Source organism: Corylus avellana, chromosome ca2 (genome assembly GCF_901000735.1).
Source record: "Corylus avellana chromosome ca2, CavTom2PMs-1.0".
Taxonomy (NCBI): Eukaryota; Viridiplantae; Streptophyta; class Magnoliopsida; order Fagales; family Betulaceae; genus Corylus; species Corylus avellana.
The window spans coordinates 3,792,783-3,807,256 of record NC_081542.1 but is presented as its reverse complement, the minus strand read 5'-3'; the positions used below and the strand labels follow the sequence as shown (position 1 = coordinate 3,807,256).

Genomic DNA, 14,474 nt, shown 5'->3' with positions numbered 1-14,474 from the left:
AGATCAATTATGGGGATAATTGTAATTGATGGGACAAATTGAAAAAAATTAAAAGATTGATATACTAAATCATCAGCTTTTAAATGGAGATAATTGCAAATGTGATGAAAGTTGATAGGGTTAAATAAAGTTTCTCTTTTTTTTTTTCTTTTTTTTTTTTTTACACCCATTTGCTTCGCATGTACAAGATTGGTCCATCCATATTCCCTTCACTTTCCTATTACTTCTAAGTCTATTGTTTACACTGATATTTATAATTTTTTTTTGATTCGATTGGCAAAGTGTCATTAAAAAACTCAACCAAACGCCACTTAACAACATAGCTTTACCCTTTTTTCTTCCCTTTTCTTTCCTATTATTCAATGGCCAAGACACCAAGTCTATCTCTATCTCATATGAGATAAATGATGTATATGATTGGCTCACAATCTTGTAGTTGCATATCATTTATCCATGGTGTCATCCTTGCTTACCCACTGCTCATCAAATTCAAGATATACATCACAATTGACACATTAAGCCCTACTGTTCTACCATCAAGGGTGGTGGCTCAATAGTCCAAAGAAGTTCCCAAGTGGTCAAGGCATGTACTAGGGCGTGGGTTCGAATCTCCGCAATAAAGAACCCCCACATATGGCTAATTAGTATTAGTCACCTTAGATTTTCATTGATGCCCTGGTGGGGCTGGGTCAGGCTATGGCTCAATCAGACTTGAAGGAGCGGTTGCGATTCCCACTGTTTAGGCCCCTCCTGTACGGCTCCCAGCGGGTAGGTGTTACTATGGTCACGCTCAGGTGGGATAGCCACAATTAGTCTCCCCGGCCTACCATTTTTAATTAGGAAAAAAAAAAAGCCCTACTGTTCTAGAAGACTAGAACCCTTTCCTTATATATATATGGACCTAACTTTTTATCAATAATGTACCAAACTTACTACTTTATATATGGATTAGTTATAGATATTATAGATTAATTAATTAAGAATTAACCAATTAAAGCGTTTGAATTTAACTAATCACAAAAGAATTATTTGCAGGCCCACTTCAATCATATCAAACAAATTATAGCTAGGCACGCATGCACCTTTTTTTTTTTTTTTTTTTTTTGTGAGTTAGGCATGCACTTCTAATTTCACACATTATTCGTTTTCGAGAATATATAAACACATGTATACAGCAAGAAAACATTTTCTTAGTGATCGACTTTAAAAAAACACTTGTTAATTAAAGGCAAGAAGGAATGAAATTAAGGTTCCGTGCATTGGAGTGCAAATTCTAGACCTCAAATGTTTAGGGTTTCAAAGATATCTTCAAAGCAAGACAGCTTGCAAGCAATGTTGGAGGTGGATGGAAATTCCATCCACCTTTGAATGCTACAATCAGCTGTTGACACCTCTCAAGAATTTCAAACTTGTTTGCTATATATGTGTGCAGGACCGTCACTTTGTGAGAATCTTAGTTCTAGGCTTCTAGCTAGTTTATGCATTTCGTGGCTCCCTCCTTTGGTAAAGGGGTTTGGAAAAAATTTGGTTCCAGAACTCTGGACTTCTTCTACGAAATCTCTTGAATCAACTTTTTTGATAGCCATATCCGCAATAGGCTACCTCAAAATAGAGAAAATAGTCACTGAAAATCTATTGACCTCCAAGAAACCGGAAACACTCCGATACTTAAGTCAGTACATTATTGAACAAAATAATTGAATTGACCAAAAAAAATAAATAAATAAATAAACTATAGAAAGAACGTACCCAAGCATCCTCTGCATTTTTAAAGAGGGTAACCGTTTTTAACGTGAGAGGCTCTTGAATATAGTTTCTAGATGCTTGCCATGTGGCTAGATGAAACTTTCTAATCAATTGTATATTTATTTTTCATGTAGTGGACTGTTTGAGTACGTAGGATCAGATGATTTATTTTTCAAACATATACCGACACTAGCTTTACTCAAATCCTAATTAAACATTACAACCTTGATACATGAATTTACAACGCTCTTAAAACCTAACAACATCAAAACAAATTTTAAAACCAAAACTAAAAACCACTTTTTAAAATCATTATCAAACATATATAAGAGAAGCTTCTGGAGAGGAAAAGTCCCCCTCACCAACGAGTGCATGCACGAACCAAATCTTGAAAGAACCCCCAACAGGCCTAACCTAAGCCTCCTTTAGATTATATATATTTATATACCATCTTCATTCTTTTCTTTAATTAATTAATAACACCTTCTTTTCTCCCATAAAATATGTTCCTACCAAATCTTTTACGGTGGGGGAAGGCATGTGCTAATTAGTTTAATTGCTCGGAAGACGTGGCTTAATTATCATCAAAAACAAAACATGTTAATTAAAAAACATTACTGGCTGCTTAATTATATATTAATTCAGTAAAAAAACATTTATGTTAATACACTAATTAACATGTTGATTTCCCTAATGTCAAAATCATATACAGTAGCATCTAGTAAATTAAACACTTCGTGAAATAAACGCTAATCCAGCATCCATCGTTTTACTTATAATATTATATATAGATCGATTATAGGGACAAGTACGTAGTTCTATGGATTGTTCACGTTTGTATCTGGTATTCTATATGTAGCGAATTAATGACGAAACTTCATGGAGGTAACGCCTAGCTAGGAGAGAAAAAGTGCATGTCAATGACTTGTATCCTAATTAAGGAGGAGAAATTGCGTGGAAATTAAGACCAAACAGTACCAATATTGAACACCCTCAACAAAAGGCCCATTCAGACTTGAGTCAGTCAATTATTATCAAAGTAGCGGACCACATGATTAGATACGCTTCTACCAAAACATATGGTTCTGTTTCTTACTGTGCCATATACCCATTCATTTGATCTCAACCATTCATGTGGGTCTGGTGGTCTTGAATTCTCCACCCTTGGATCATTACAACAAGGGTACCTTCCACATCTATAAATACAGAAGCTTCTCTGCACTGAAAACCCAACAAGCAATCACACACAATATTCATATACTTGTAAGCTCTAGTAGTGCTATTTCTGAAGAGTGGCCATGGGCGGCAGCAGGCAGAAAAAACCTCTCTTCTCAGTCTTCAACGTCTTCAAGCCAAGGAGGCCTCGGGGAGGGGAAGATTCATGGCCAGAGGATTCAGTGAGAAAGGTGTTTCCAAGCGATTACGACAAGATCAGCTTTGGTTGTGTAGCTGACCGCAAAGTTGACACCAAAGCTGGAGAGTTCATCAAAAGAGTCCATAATAAAAACTATGCCATGGAGTCTGAATTATCTCAAAGCCATGTCATGGCGTCTGAATTGTCTCATGGTGAACGACAAACTGTCACTGTTTATCCCCTGTAAAGGCTAGCTTAATGATTTATTGTTTCTTCAATTAATTTGTTTTCGAGTGTTGCTTCAAGTTTGTGATTAAACTAGTTTGAATCAATAATTAATGTGAGAAATTTGCTTAGCTACAAGCTAGCTAGGCTTCTGTATTCTCCACTATACAGATTGTAATTGATGAGTAACATGTAATATATTCATCTTCATGCTTGTGATATGGTTTTATAATCGCTATCTGGGTCTTTAATTAGCAGCTGCTAATTATCTGCTGCTATAAGTTTCCTTGCATAGAAAGATACTGGTTAGTAGCTATAGATCGAATAGAATTTGGAATCTTTTACATAATTCCACGAAGGAGGGTTGCAGTTTCTTCTGTACAATTGTTGTACGTGGCACATGTTTTTGTTCTCCATCATTTTTTACTTCTGGGCCTTCAGTTCCAACAAAGCCACCTTTCTCCTTTCTTTTAGGTTTTTATTCCTCCGTTGCGTTCGTTTTCTTTTTATTGTATCTCAGTATTCCTGTGAAATGTTTGATAGCTGAATATTGTCCTATGGGTGAAAGGACAAACTACTTTACTTAAACCCCATTCAATGTGTCTATGTCTTTAATCACTTCCCAATTAATCAATGATCAACTATTTAATCTCAGGCTTGGCTTAAGATTGTACATATTGCTGGCTCCTATTATTAGCCCAAGAAGTCACAGCAAACTCTATCGCCAAATGATCTTTCAACCTATATAAACAATGTGGAATTTTAAAGAAGGAAAATTTTTCACTTTCCCTACATATCGATCATATAGTTCTAATGGAGTTTTAAAAATTGAACTGATATTGCTATATATATGTTTGATTTACTTTTTGGAACACAAGATGTGATTAAATGATGTGATTACAGATGTAATAAATTAACCTTTTAAAAAAGAAATAGTAGAAACCATTTACTACTAAAACAATCAGTGGTCCTTAATTGATTAATATAATTAAGAATTCTGTGTCATAGTGCAAAAGACACAGAATTCTCAGACAATGAGACAAAGCATCTCCAAAAATATAGGGTTGGCGTATATAGTTGATGGATTTTCTGAAAGGCTATTAAATTACTTGCACCCAACATCGCAAGGGAATATATATGGATTTGTTTTTAGCTTTATTTTTCCTTCCTACTTCAAGTACAAGGAAGGAGGGTTTGGTTGGTTCTGTCTTGAAGATTCAAAGCTTTCAATGTAAAAATTGATGAGAAGGCAGCCACTGAATTGAAACTCCAACCAAATAAAGTGGTAATATTTCCTCCTTTTACTGCTTTAATTATATATCAATGGGAATCTTGTTGAATTTGAATTCAAGCCACCAACTGAGACCAATTTTACACCCTACAAAACTTCTAATTCCCATGCATCTTTGAATGAGAGTATAGTATATGCAGATTTAATTCATTCTGTAACTTATAAATTTATATCAATTTTATGTTATATGAATCACTTAATTCAGGACTTAATTACTTATATATGCTTACATGTGTTCAACTTACTCAAACATAAATACTATAACGCCCTCTTTAATCTAAAACTTACTAATTTAGATCAATTATGGGGATAATTGTAATGGAGGGGTCAAATTGAAAAAAAATTGAAAGATAGATACAATAAATTAAGAGTTTTTGAAATTTATGGAAATAATTATAAATATGATGAAATAATTATAAATTCTAATGCAACCATGTACCCACAAAGAAATGTTCGGCAAATACTAACCAATATTAAACACACATTTGCTTCGCTTGTACAAGGTTGGTCCATCCATATTTCCTTGACATTCTTAGAATTTATAAGTCTTTTGTTTGCACTGATATTTAATTTTTTTTTCTTCTTTTGGTAAAACTTTAGTTAACCTCCCTTACTTTTGTAATGTTGTTCAAAATATCTTAATTTAAACTTTTATTTTTTTGCAATCTTACCCCTCCCATTAAGATTTAGGGTTAAATTAGACTGTCAAAGTTTGATACATTGATGAGGTTACAATTAGATTTTTTTACAATCTTACCCCTCTCAAATCCGACTCATGTATACTTGGATCGAATGGGATTGTCTTTATAATCCCAAAGGCCTCGAGTAATAATATAAGGATGACTAGAGTTCTCTCAAATGTGATGTTATATTTAAAATCACCAACATATCAAAAATTTAATAATGATTATCTTAAATTCAATGGTAATTTTAAATGTCACGTCACATTTGACCTTTGCCTCTCAAAGGACTCTTTGAGAAAAAAAAAAAAAACAGCCTTAAAAAACCCTACAAGATCGATCGAGGTATAGCGTTTACCCTACGGAATCAAGATGTAGGCCCACAAACATAACTGCAAAGTAAATTAAGTAGGCTTATCCACAAGAATGGGTCAAGTTTCTGTTGATGGGCCGAGTAGCTTGGATCATAAACTGGGTTGGATTTTCGTGCCACAGTTTCTCTCGGCATCTAGACCCACCTACCCGACTTGATCCGATTCCTTTGGGGTCTGCCGGTCTGGTCCCTCTCTATCTATCTCTCTCTCCCTCCCATAAACCCTAATTTAGAAAAGAAGGGTTTATTACAAACACCACATTTTTTCACAGCCAAAGTGAGAGTGAATGGCTGAAAGTATGGAAAAACCACCGAAAGATATTGCACGCAAGGAAGAAGAGGAGGAAGAGGAACAAAGCTTCGAAGAGCTAGGGTTGGACCCTCGTCTTATACGTGCCTTAATAAAGAAGGGGATTGAGAAGCCCACTCCGATTCAGCTAGTCGCTATTCCTCTAATATTAGTGAGTTTTTGTTGCATTAATCGTAGCTTCTATGATGTCCAGTTGTTTGGCTGCTCAGAAAATCTGGGAAATTTTGAGTTTTTTTATTTAGTCGACTTTTCATTAGTTTGTTGATCAAACCTTTAGCTTTATGCTAATCTGAATGCATGCCCCTCCGTTGGTTTGCTAAGAAAACGGGAAGAAAATAGAAAGTGACGATAATTTTACCTCAAGTTAGTCACGGAGTTGTATTGGGCTCAGGGCAGTTGATTTGACTGTGTGTGCACGGATTTTAGATGTTAAGGGGACATTCAAATTCTTTTTTATTTTCTAATTATCTTGTAAAGGGCCTATCAGAGTCAAAATTTGATTTTGCCTTTTGTTTTGTTGCTCCTCTTTCTTGGCAACCAAATGGTGGGTCAATTATCATTTTTTATGCTTTGGTTGATTGTCGTACTTTGCTGTGCTTTTAGGAAGGTAAGGACGTAGTTGCCCGTGCAAAGACAGGGTCTGGGAAGACTTTTGCATACCTCCTTCCATTACTTCAGAAGCTGTTTGCTGCTTCTGGTTCAAAGAATAAGCTTGCTCCGAGTGCATTCATTCTTGTCCCAACTCGTGAGCTGTGTCAGCAGGTACAATTAAGTATCTCCAGTTTGATTTGCAATGCTTTCACTTCTTGTTTCATCTGTGAACGAAATGTATCTGTGTATTTCCAGGTTTATACAGAGGTCTCATCTCTCATTGAATTATGTAGAGTTCAATTGAAAGTTGTACAATTGACGAGCAGTATGCCTGCTTCTGATTTGGTTTGTTCAATCTCCTTTTCTTTTTCTTTTTGACAAAGTATTAAACTCATTTATACTTGCGTATAGGTGCACTCCTGTAGATACCTTTCTACTTAAACACATTTTTCTCTATGCAATACAAAGATGTTTTAACTAACTCTTGCCAGATCCTAAATTTTGGTTGCAGCGGACTGCATTAGCAGGACCTCCTGATATTCTGGTTTCTACACCTGCTTGTATACCAAAATGCTTTTCAGCTGGTGTACTTCAACCAGCATCCATCAATGGTTCACTTGAAATTTTAGTACTTGATGAGGTGAGGATACAATGCTGAATTTGCTACGAAGTTTTATTTCTTGGGCTCTGGTTGAGTTTCACGACATGTAGATTCTATGCTAACAGCCTACTACAAAGAATTAGTGCCTAATTTTGTGCACCTTGGACAACTATTTGTGGCTTAATTGATTTTGTTTGCAGAATATTTGTCTCATTTAGAATGTCAATGGAAAGTTTTTTCCTGCTTATCTAGTAACCAGAACTTGAAAACATCCATTATGTTGTTCTTTCAAATGGTAACATAAAGAGCAGTTGATCAGAACCATTTATGTATAGATATTTTCTTTCTTGACCATTGAGACATAGTTACATAGTATTCTCTTGTGGAGAGATGATTGATTTATTTTTGTTTCCAGGCAGATCTTCTATTGTCATACGGCTATGAAGATGATATAAAAGCTTTTACAGCTCATATCCCTAAACGTTGTCAGTGCCTTCTTATGTCTGCTACATCAAGGTTGGTTTTTTACTGTATACTTGTGCCACCTCAATTTTTGTGCTAATTTAAGGTATATGTGTCCTTTACCTCTTTCTCATACTTAGGATGAGGCCATTGAGGCAGCATAGTTATGATCTAATAGAGATACAATAATAGGTATTCTTTGGGGGTTTGCTGTCTAATGAGGCTGTTCTCTACGCTATCTTTTTTGTTATTGTGATATTTTGCAGTGGTGATGTTGAGAAATTGAAGAAGCTGATTTTACACAACGCCTTCATTTTGACCTTGCCAGAAGTGGGAGATATTAAGGATGAGGTTATCCCGAAAAATGTTCAGCAATTTTGGGTAAGATTTGCTATGCCCATTTTAGGAAACTATGAAAACTGTTAAGCCTTTCTGATAATTTTCCTCTGGCAATGGACTAATATTTTCCCACATGGGAATCATATAATTTTATGAGTCAGTATCTCTCCTACTTATCAAAAAAAAATCGAGTCAGTGGCCCTCCTAAGATAATTTTTTATTGCACCATTGGGCACATGCCATTACCAACATATGTTAGGTTTTGCTTTCCTCTTGCGGGCAAGACAGGATGTTACAAAATCTCTAGATAAATATGTCTTGCCATTTTCTTAACACAATTAACAAGAGTGTGGGCAAGATTACTTCAGTCAGTCACGACCAACTAATACTGCATTACAATCCATGCATGAAATTCAATAATGAACGTAAATGTATCTAGTCATATGTAGTATGTGCTTGTGTAACTTGTCATTGCTATTGTCGCTGTTATTGTTATTGTCATTATTCACCTCATTTTTTGAATGTTAAGGTGAATTGCACCTTTAAATTTTCAAAAGAACTATATTTTGTACATCTTTTTAAAGGATTTTTTTTATTGTTGTTTGCATCATTGATCTTTATGGATTTATGTGATGTTCCTTAACATGCGTTAAGTTTATGTCGTTTTATGTGTTTGGATAGTGAAGTTATCATCAAGTAATGAGCTTAATGTCATTCTTTCTTATGTTTTTAGATTTCATGCAGTGGTCGTGATAAATTACTTTACATCCTTGCCCTCTTGAAGTTGGAGCTGGTTCAAAAGAAAGTTCTGATATTTACCAACACCATTGACATGGGTTATAGAGTGAAATTATTTCTGGAAAAGGTACACAGATTCCTTTTGATGCATGCACTAAAACACATTTATTCTCCTTAAAAAAAATCCCTAGGAAATACAAACTTTCTCTTGCATAGGCAGCAGTTTCTCTTTTAAGCTATTATATTTTGTCTTCAAGAGTTGAACCTCCCATACCTACAATCTATTCAGTCTTGGCTAACGATGATTTTATTTTCAATACTTTTTTGTTCCACTGTTGTACTGTCTAAAAGGCTGTTGCTCACTTCATTTTGTTTGTTGCATTTTTTTAATCTTTTATCTTCACCCCCAAAAAAAAAAAAAAAATCATTTTAGAAGAGATAAGTTCTGACTGATTTTTCTTCTCCTTTGTTTCATTTCTTGATGAAACAAGAAATGGAACAAACAATATTGCTGATAACTAACACATAACTTGTAAGTTTCATTTCTTACTTTTTTTTTAAAAAAAAATCTTTGTTTTATTTATTTCCTTCTATAACTGATTTATATATATTTTTTTTTGGCTGCAGTTTGGAATTAAGTCTGCTGTTTTAAATGCTGAGTTGCCACAGAATTCTCGTCTCCATATTCTTGAGGTATGCTTTAATACTCAATACTAAAACCTTGTAAATATATTTTTCCCAAATTTAATTATGGTTATTAGCTGCTAGCCTATCATTTTTTTCAGAATGATACTTTACATTGTACTCGGTGATGGGTTTTATGACTCTCTGGTTACCTACCAGTACTCTAATATTGCTGAGCTTGTCATCAGGAATTCAATGCTGGGCTTTTCGATTATTTAATTGCAACTGATGACAGCCAAACAAAAGAGAAGGAAGAAGCCAATGTGGAAAGTAATGCTGAACCAAGAAAGTCTAGAAAGCACACCAAGCAAAAACTAGACTCTGAATTTGGAGTGGTGAGGGGTATTGATTTCAAAAATGTACACACGGTATGTGAATGATTGTTTTATTCTATGCACGTGTACGAACTCTTGGAATTTTGTTGCTATTTGTTTTTCTGGCTTTAGTTTTGTTATTTGAATTGAACTTGGTAGTTTATGGGATTTCAAACCTGCTAACTTATTGTTCTCTTGCAACAATTCAAGTTGTGCTTTACATATATATAATATATATATATGTGTGTGTGTGTGTGTGTGTGCGAAATATATGAATCTGTGTGTTTGTGGGTGGGTGGGTCGATGTAAGTAAGAAAATCATATGATCACATTGTTTGATTAATGAGTTTTAGTAAGTTTCATCTTCATGAGTTAATTTTTTTCACTGGAATAATGAGACCATATATTTGTTTAAATTGGAGCAAATTATATGAAATCTTACCATCCCCATTAACCATCATGAAATGCCAACGGCTTTTCGATCCAAACTTATGGTTGTTGCCACCAATCCCAAAATCACATAACCAATGTGTATTCCCCTTTATAATTTGAGGAAATATGGTTGATTAATTCAATCACCTAAGCTTGAGAGTGGATGTTGTTATAAACTTTGAGGATTAATATAAGCAGCACTGTGTTTCATTGCATTTTTCCCTGTTTCCATGGTTATGATGCTTGTTGTTTCTACTTCTGCTGAAGGATGAATCAAGTGCTAGAGTATTAGCGGAGGTTGGTGTTCTAAGGAGGTAGAGGGACCCTTTGGAATTGGAGTGTGGAAACATATTAGTAGGTGGTGGGGAGTTTTTTTTTTTTTTTTTCTAGATTTTTCAGATATGAAACTAAGATTAGTTTCTGACATGATTTATGGTGTGGGGATCCACCACTAAAGGAATATTTTCAGAAGTTGTTTAGTATGGTCTGTTGTAAGGAGGCGTGGATTGTGGATAATATGCAGTTTTCTAATGGTAATCTTCAGTAGAGTTTATCTTTTATAAGATCTGTACAGGATTGAGAGGTTGATTTGGTGATTGCATTTTTTGATTTGCTGTATTCCCTTAGATTGAGACAAGATGGTGAGGATGATATTTGGTGGATCCTTTCAAAGAGGGGGAAGTTTGATGTAAGGTCATTTTTTCAAGAGTTATCTAGTTCACGGGGGGGCTTAATCTTTTGCTGGATGGTGGTTCTTGGAAAGATTTCAACTTTGAATAACCTAAGAAAGAGAAAAGTAATAGTGGTGGACTGGTGTTGCACGTGTAAGCGGGGAATCCATGTGTAAGAGTATTACAAAATGCGATTTTTAGCCTTTTCGGAGTAGAATGTGTCATGCCTAGAAGAGTGATAGAGTTGTTAGATTGTTGGCGAGGTAAGTTGGGAAGGTGTTTAGTTTTAGATGATTGAAGGATGTCCCCTTTGTGCTTAATGTGGAGCATATGGACAGTGCGGAATGAAAGATGGTTTTAAAATAGTTAGAAGTCAATGAAAGAGTTCAAGAGCGTCTTAGTCAAATCGCTTTATGTTCTTCTTTTAATCATTAATGGGTGTTATTTCTTGTATACATCATGTGTGTTAAGGTTGCGCTCCTCTATGCTTATTAATGGCATGCATTACTTATAAAAAAAAAAAAAAAAAGTTCTCATTGTACCCTGTTATGATTTGCTTGGGGAATGTTGTGTTTGGTTAGTTTGCCATTCTTTTTGGAGGGTGAATTAGTATGCCATTAACAACACTGGCACTGCCTTCTTTTTTTTTTTTTTTTTTTTTTTTTAACAGGTTATAAATTTCGAGATGCCTCAAAGCGCTGCTGGATATGTACATAGAATTGGACGCACTGGAAGAGCATACAATACTGGTTCTTCTATCTCTCTTGTGAGTTCTTATTCAAACAATTAAAATTAATCGTGTAGGACAATCCAAGCAAAATTGCAGTTTGTCTCCTTTTATGGTATTTTATTATTGGTATTTGATTATTAGATCATGTATTAATTATTTCCCTCTCAATGTATATGTAAAGTAGGGACTGATAATATGCATGCCAAATTTATATCAATCAGACGCCATTTACTTTCCAATCCATAAACTTATGGTTTTTGAATATTTTTAGAACATCAAAAGAAAACTGAAAGTTGAATGTTATATAGATGAAATGGTACTTAATTTTTTTATCATCTTAACATTTTGTGAGTACCAAGCATATAGGTAGCCATTGTAATCCGACATAAAGTTTGTACAAACACTCATTCAATAGATGTTATTATTAGTGGTGTCTCATTGAAACAAGCATTACACTACGTGTATGTGTATGTGTGTTTGTGCTTATATAAATATATGTCCCTTGAAAGCAAAAGGGCAAGCACATTACTTTGAGGTGCAATGGCCTTGGTGCAATTCGAACCAGTTTGCCCAATGCAGCACCCCTGTTTTTTGGTTCCCATTGGGTGTAGTTTGTATGCAACTCAATAGCAGCAATAAAAGTCCCCTTCTGACTCTGCTTCAGGGATTCCCATACTATTAGTGAACATAGCAATGATTTAGTGAACAATAATGGTATAATTCCAATAGTTATCACAACACACACACACACACAATATACTCTCTGAGCTGCAGGTCTTTTTAGTGGGAGGTTCTAATATTTTGTGGACTAATAATGATTGGATTATAATCTCTTTCATAGTAACTTTTCCCCTGCTTTCTGCAGTTCTAATACGTATTCTTTTTACAGGTTTCTTCAGATGAAATGGAAGTTTTTGAAGAAATAAAATATTTTTTAGGGGAAGATGAAAACAAGGACTCAAACTTAATTTCTCCATTTTCTTTACTCTCTAAGAATGCAGTGGAATCTTTACGATACAGAGCTGAGGTAATTGTTAATTCTTTTATCTTTCTCACTGATAACTTTTTTTTTTTAAAAAAAAACCTTGGCTATCCTGTGATCGATGACTGTCTTGCAATTACCTTAATCTGTTTCTGGAGATATACTTGTTTATAGAATATTAGTCTTCCAGCTTTGACATCAACTTTGAAAATGTTCTCCCAATGTCGGTTTTCCCATTGTATCTTTTATTTTTTATTTTTTTATTTATTTTAGATAGTCCCATGGATCATTTCATGTTCTCTACTCCTTTGGGAGGAAGTACATAGAAGTCTTGCTGTACATGACTCTTGTAGAAGTTTTTCTTTATCCAAAATTCCTTATCCAATGGGCGGTAGTTGAGTTATGGGCTTCAAATTTGGGTAAATGGTTGCTAAAGAAAAACACAAATGATTAATTGGAAATGGTGACTTTTACAGGATGTTGCGAAGAGTGTGACAAAAGTTGCGGTTAGAGAGTCACGAGCTCAAGATTTGAGGAATGAAATTCTCAACTCTGAAAAGTGAGTATACACCAAATATTGCTTTCTCGAGATTAGGAGCTCTTTTTTCGCCAAATATCTTGCTAAATAGATTATGACTTGTAAAAATAGTAAAATCTAGTCTTCTGACATGCTTAAGGCTTGTATTTAGTGTCTAACTGCAGTCTTTGCTCATATATTTCTAGTTTTGATTATGGAGCAGTAGTTTACTTGTATTTATTAAGGTTTCCAGGCTTGTCTTAATTGGGTGTTACTTCCTTCACTTATGTATGATTCTGCTGTTCTTTCTGATGATCTGCCTCTGTTTGTCTAGGTTAAAAGCTCATTTTGAAGTTAATCCAAGGGACTTAGGTAATGAATTTGATTGATTGGATGTCTGCATTCTTATTTCTATGTTTCCTGCTTGCGTGCCTAAGTTTCAAGCGTTGAACTCATATTTTGAGCAGATCTATTGAAACATGACAAAGTTCTCAGCAAGAAGCCCCCTGCTCCTCACCTACGTGATGTGCCCGACTACCTTTTGGACCCAACAACTCAAGAAGCCAGCAAATTTGTTAAGCTTGCTAGGGCTGCAATGGGAAATACCAACCCTGCTCGCCGCGGGGGATCTAAGAGAAAATTCAAAAAAAATAAAGACCCTCTCAAGACATTCTCTGCCGAGGTATTTCCTGCTTCTTTTACTTTATTCCTTGGAAGATGCTAGGTTTTGCCAATTTTCATGCTGGTGATATTGACAGTGCTTCAAAAAAATCAATGATGAGATATTGCCATCATCATTTAAAAAAAAAAAAAAAAAATTAAAGTTGGGTTATGGCAACTTATGGATTTGAATTGATTCAGTCACAGGCACCAAAAAGAGCTCGCAATGGTGGGATGAAGAGAGAGGACAAAGATGGTAACAGCCATAAACACAAAAACAGAAAATCTAGTTGATTTAATATTTTTAGCTGTAAATCCCTGTAACCTGGGGTCTGCAACAAAGCCCCTCAGTTTTGTATTAAATTATGCGTTAAATTTGAGTTCCCCTTCAAATGGTTCTATATCCAGATATGCATTATCGAAATTTCCTCATACAATTCTAGTTTCATTGAGTCTGGCTCTTACTAATTTTAATTTGAGTGGTCTATAGTTTCATTTACTCTGTTAAATAATATCGAAACCCTGCATAATTGGGAGAGTAATGCCTACATATTACACTCCCATCTCACCTCCATTTAAACACTTGGGTTTGTTTGTTCATCAATTTCTCAAAAGGGTTTTGAGTTTGTTTACCAATTTTGTTTAGTGGTTGGGTAAAATAGCCTTAACACAAGATCTATTTAAATGTTTTGTTTTTGAAGTCTTCTTAATATATATAAGTCGGAAAACTATATTCTAAAAGTTTACTAAATTATTCATTTAGACTTGAATAAT

At 34.8% G+C, this 14,474-nt stretch overlaps 1 protein-coding gene across 4 annotated transcripts; it reads left to right on the top strand.

Moving 5' to 3' along the window:
• Positions 1 to 5,859: 5,859 nt before the first annotated feature.
• LOC132170650 (DEAD-box ATP-dependent RNA helicase 16) lies at positions 5,860 to 14,148 on the top strand. Of its 4 annotated transcripts, none has more exons than XM_059581706.1 (15): positions 5,861 to 6,130; positions 6,583 to 6,741; positions 6,826 to 6,915; positions 7,082 to 7,210; positions 7,587 to 7,687; positions 7,900 to 8,014; positions 8,706 to 8,837; positions 9,338 to 9,403; positions 9,583 to 9,762; positions 11,482 to 11,577; positions 12,431 to 12,568; positions 13,000 to 13,082; positions 13,375 to 13,412; positions 13,508 to 13,722; positions 13,908 to 14,148. In XM_059581706.1, exons 1-15 carry the CDS (start codon positions 5,957 to 5,959, stop codon positions 13,992 to 13,994), a joined length of 1,803 nt encoding a protein of 600 aa, XP_059437689.1. In that variant the 5' UTR covers positions 5,861 to 5,956; the 3' UTR covers positions 13,995 to 14,148. The 4 variants fall into 4 exon arrangements, with proteins under 4 accessions (XP_059437691.1, XP_059437689.1, XP_059437688.1 ...); XM_059581705.1 differs by having other exon boundaries at positions 5,862 to 6,130; positions 13,902 to 14,148; XM_059581708.1 differs by lacking the exon at positions 9,338 to 9,403 and having other exon boundaries at positions 5,860 to 6,130.
• The last annotated feature ends 326 nt before the right edge of the window (positions 14,149 to 14,474 follow it).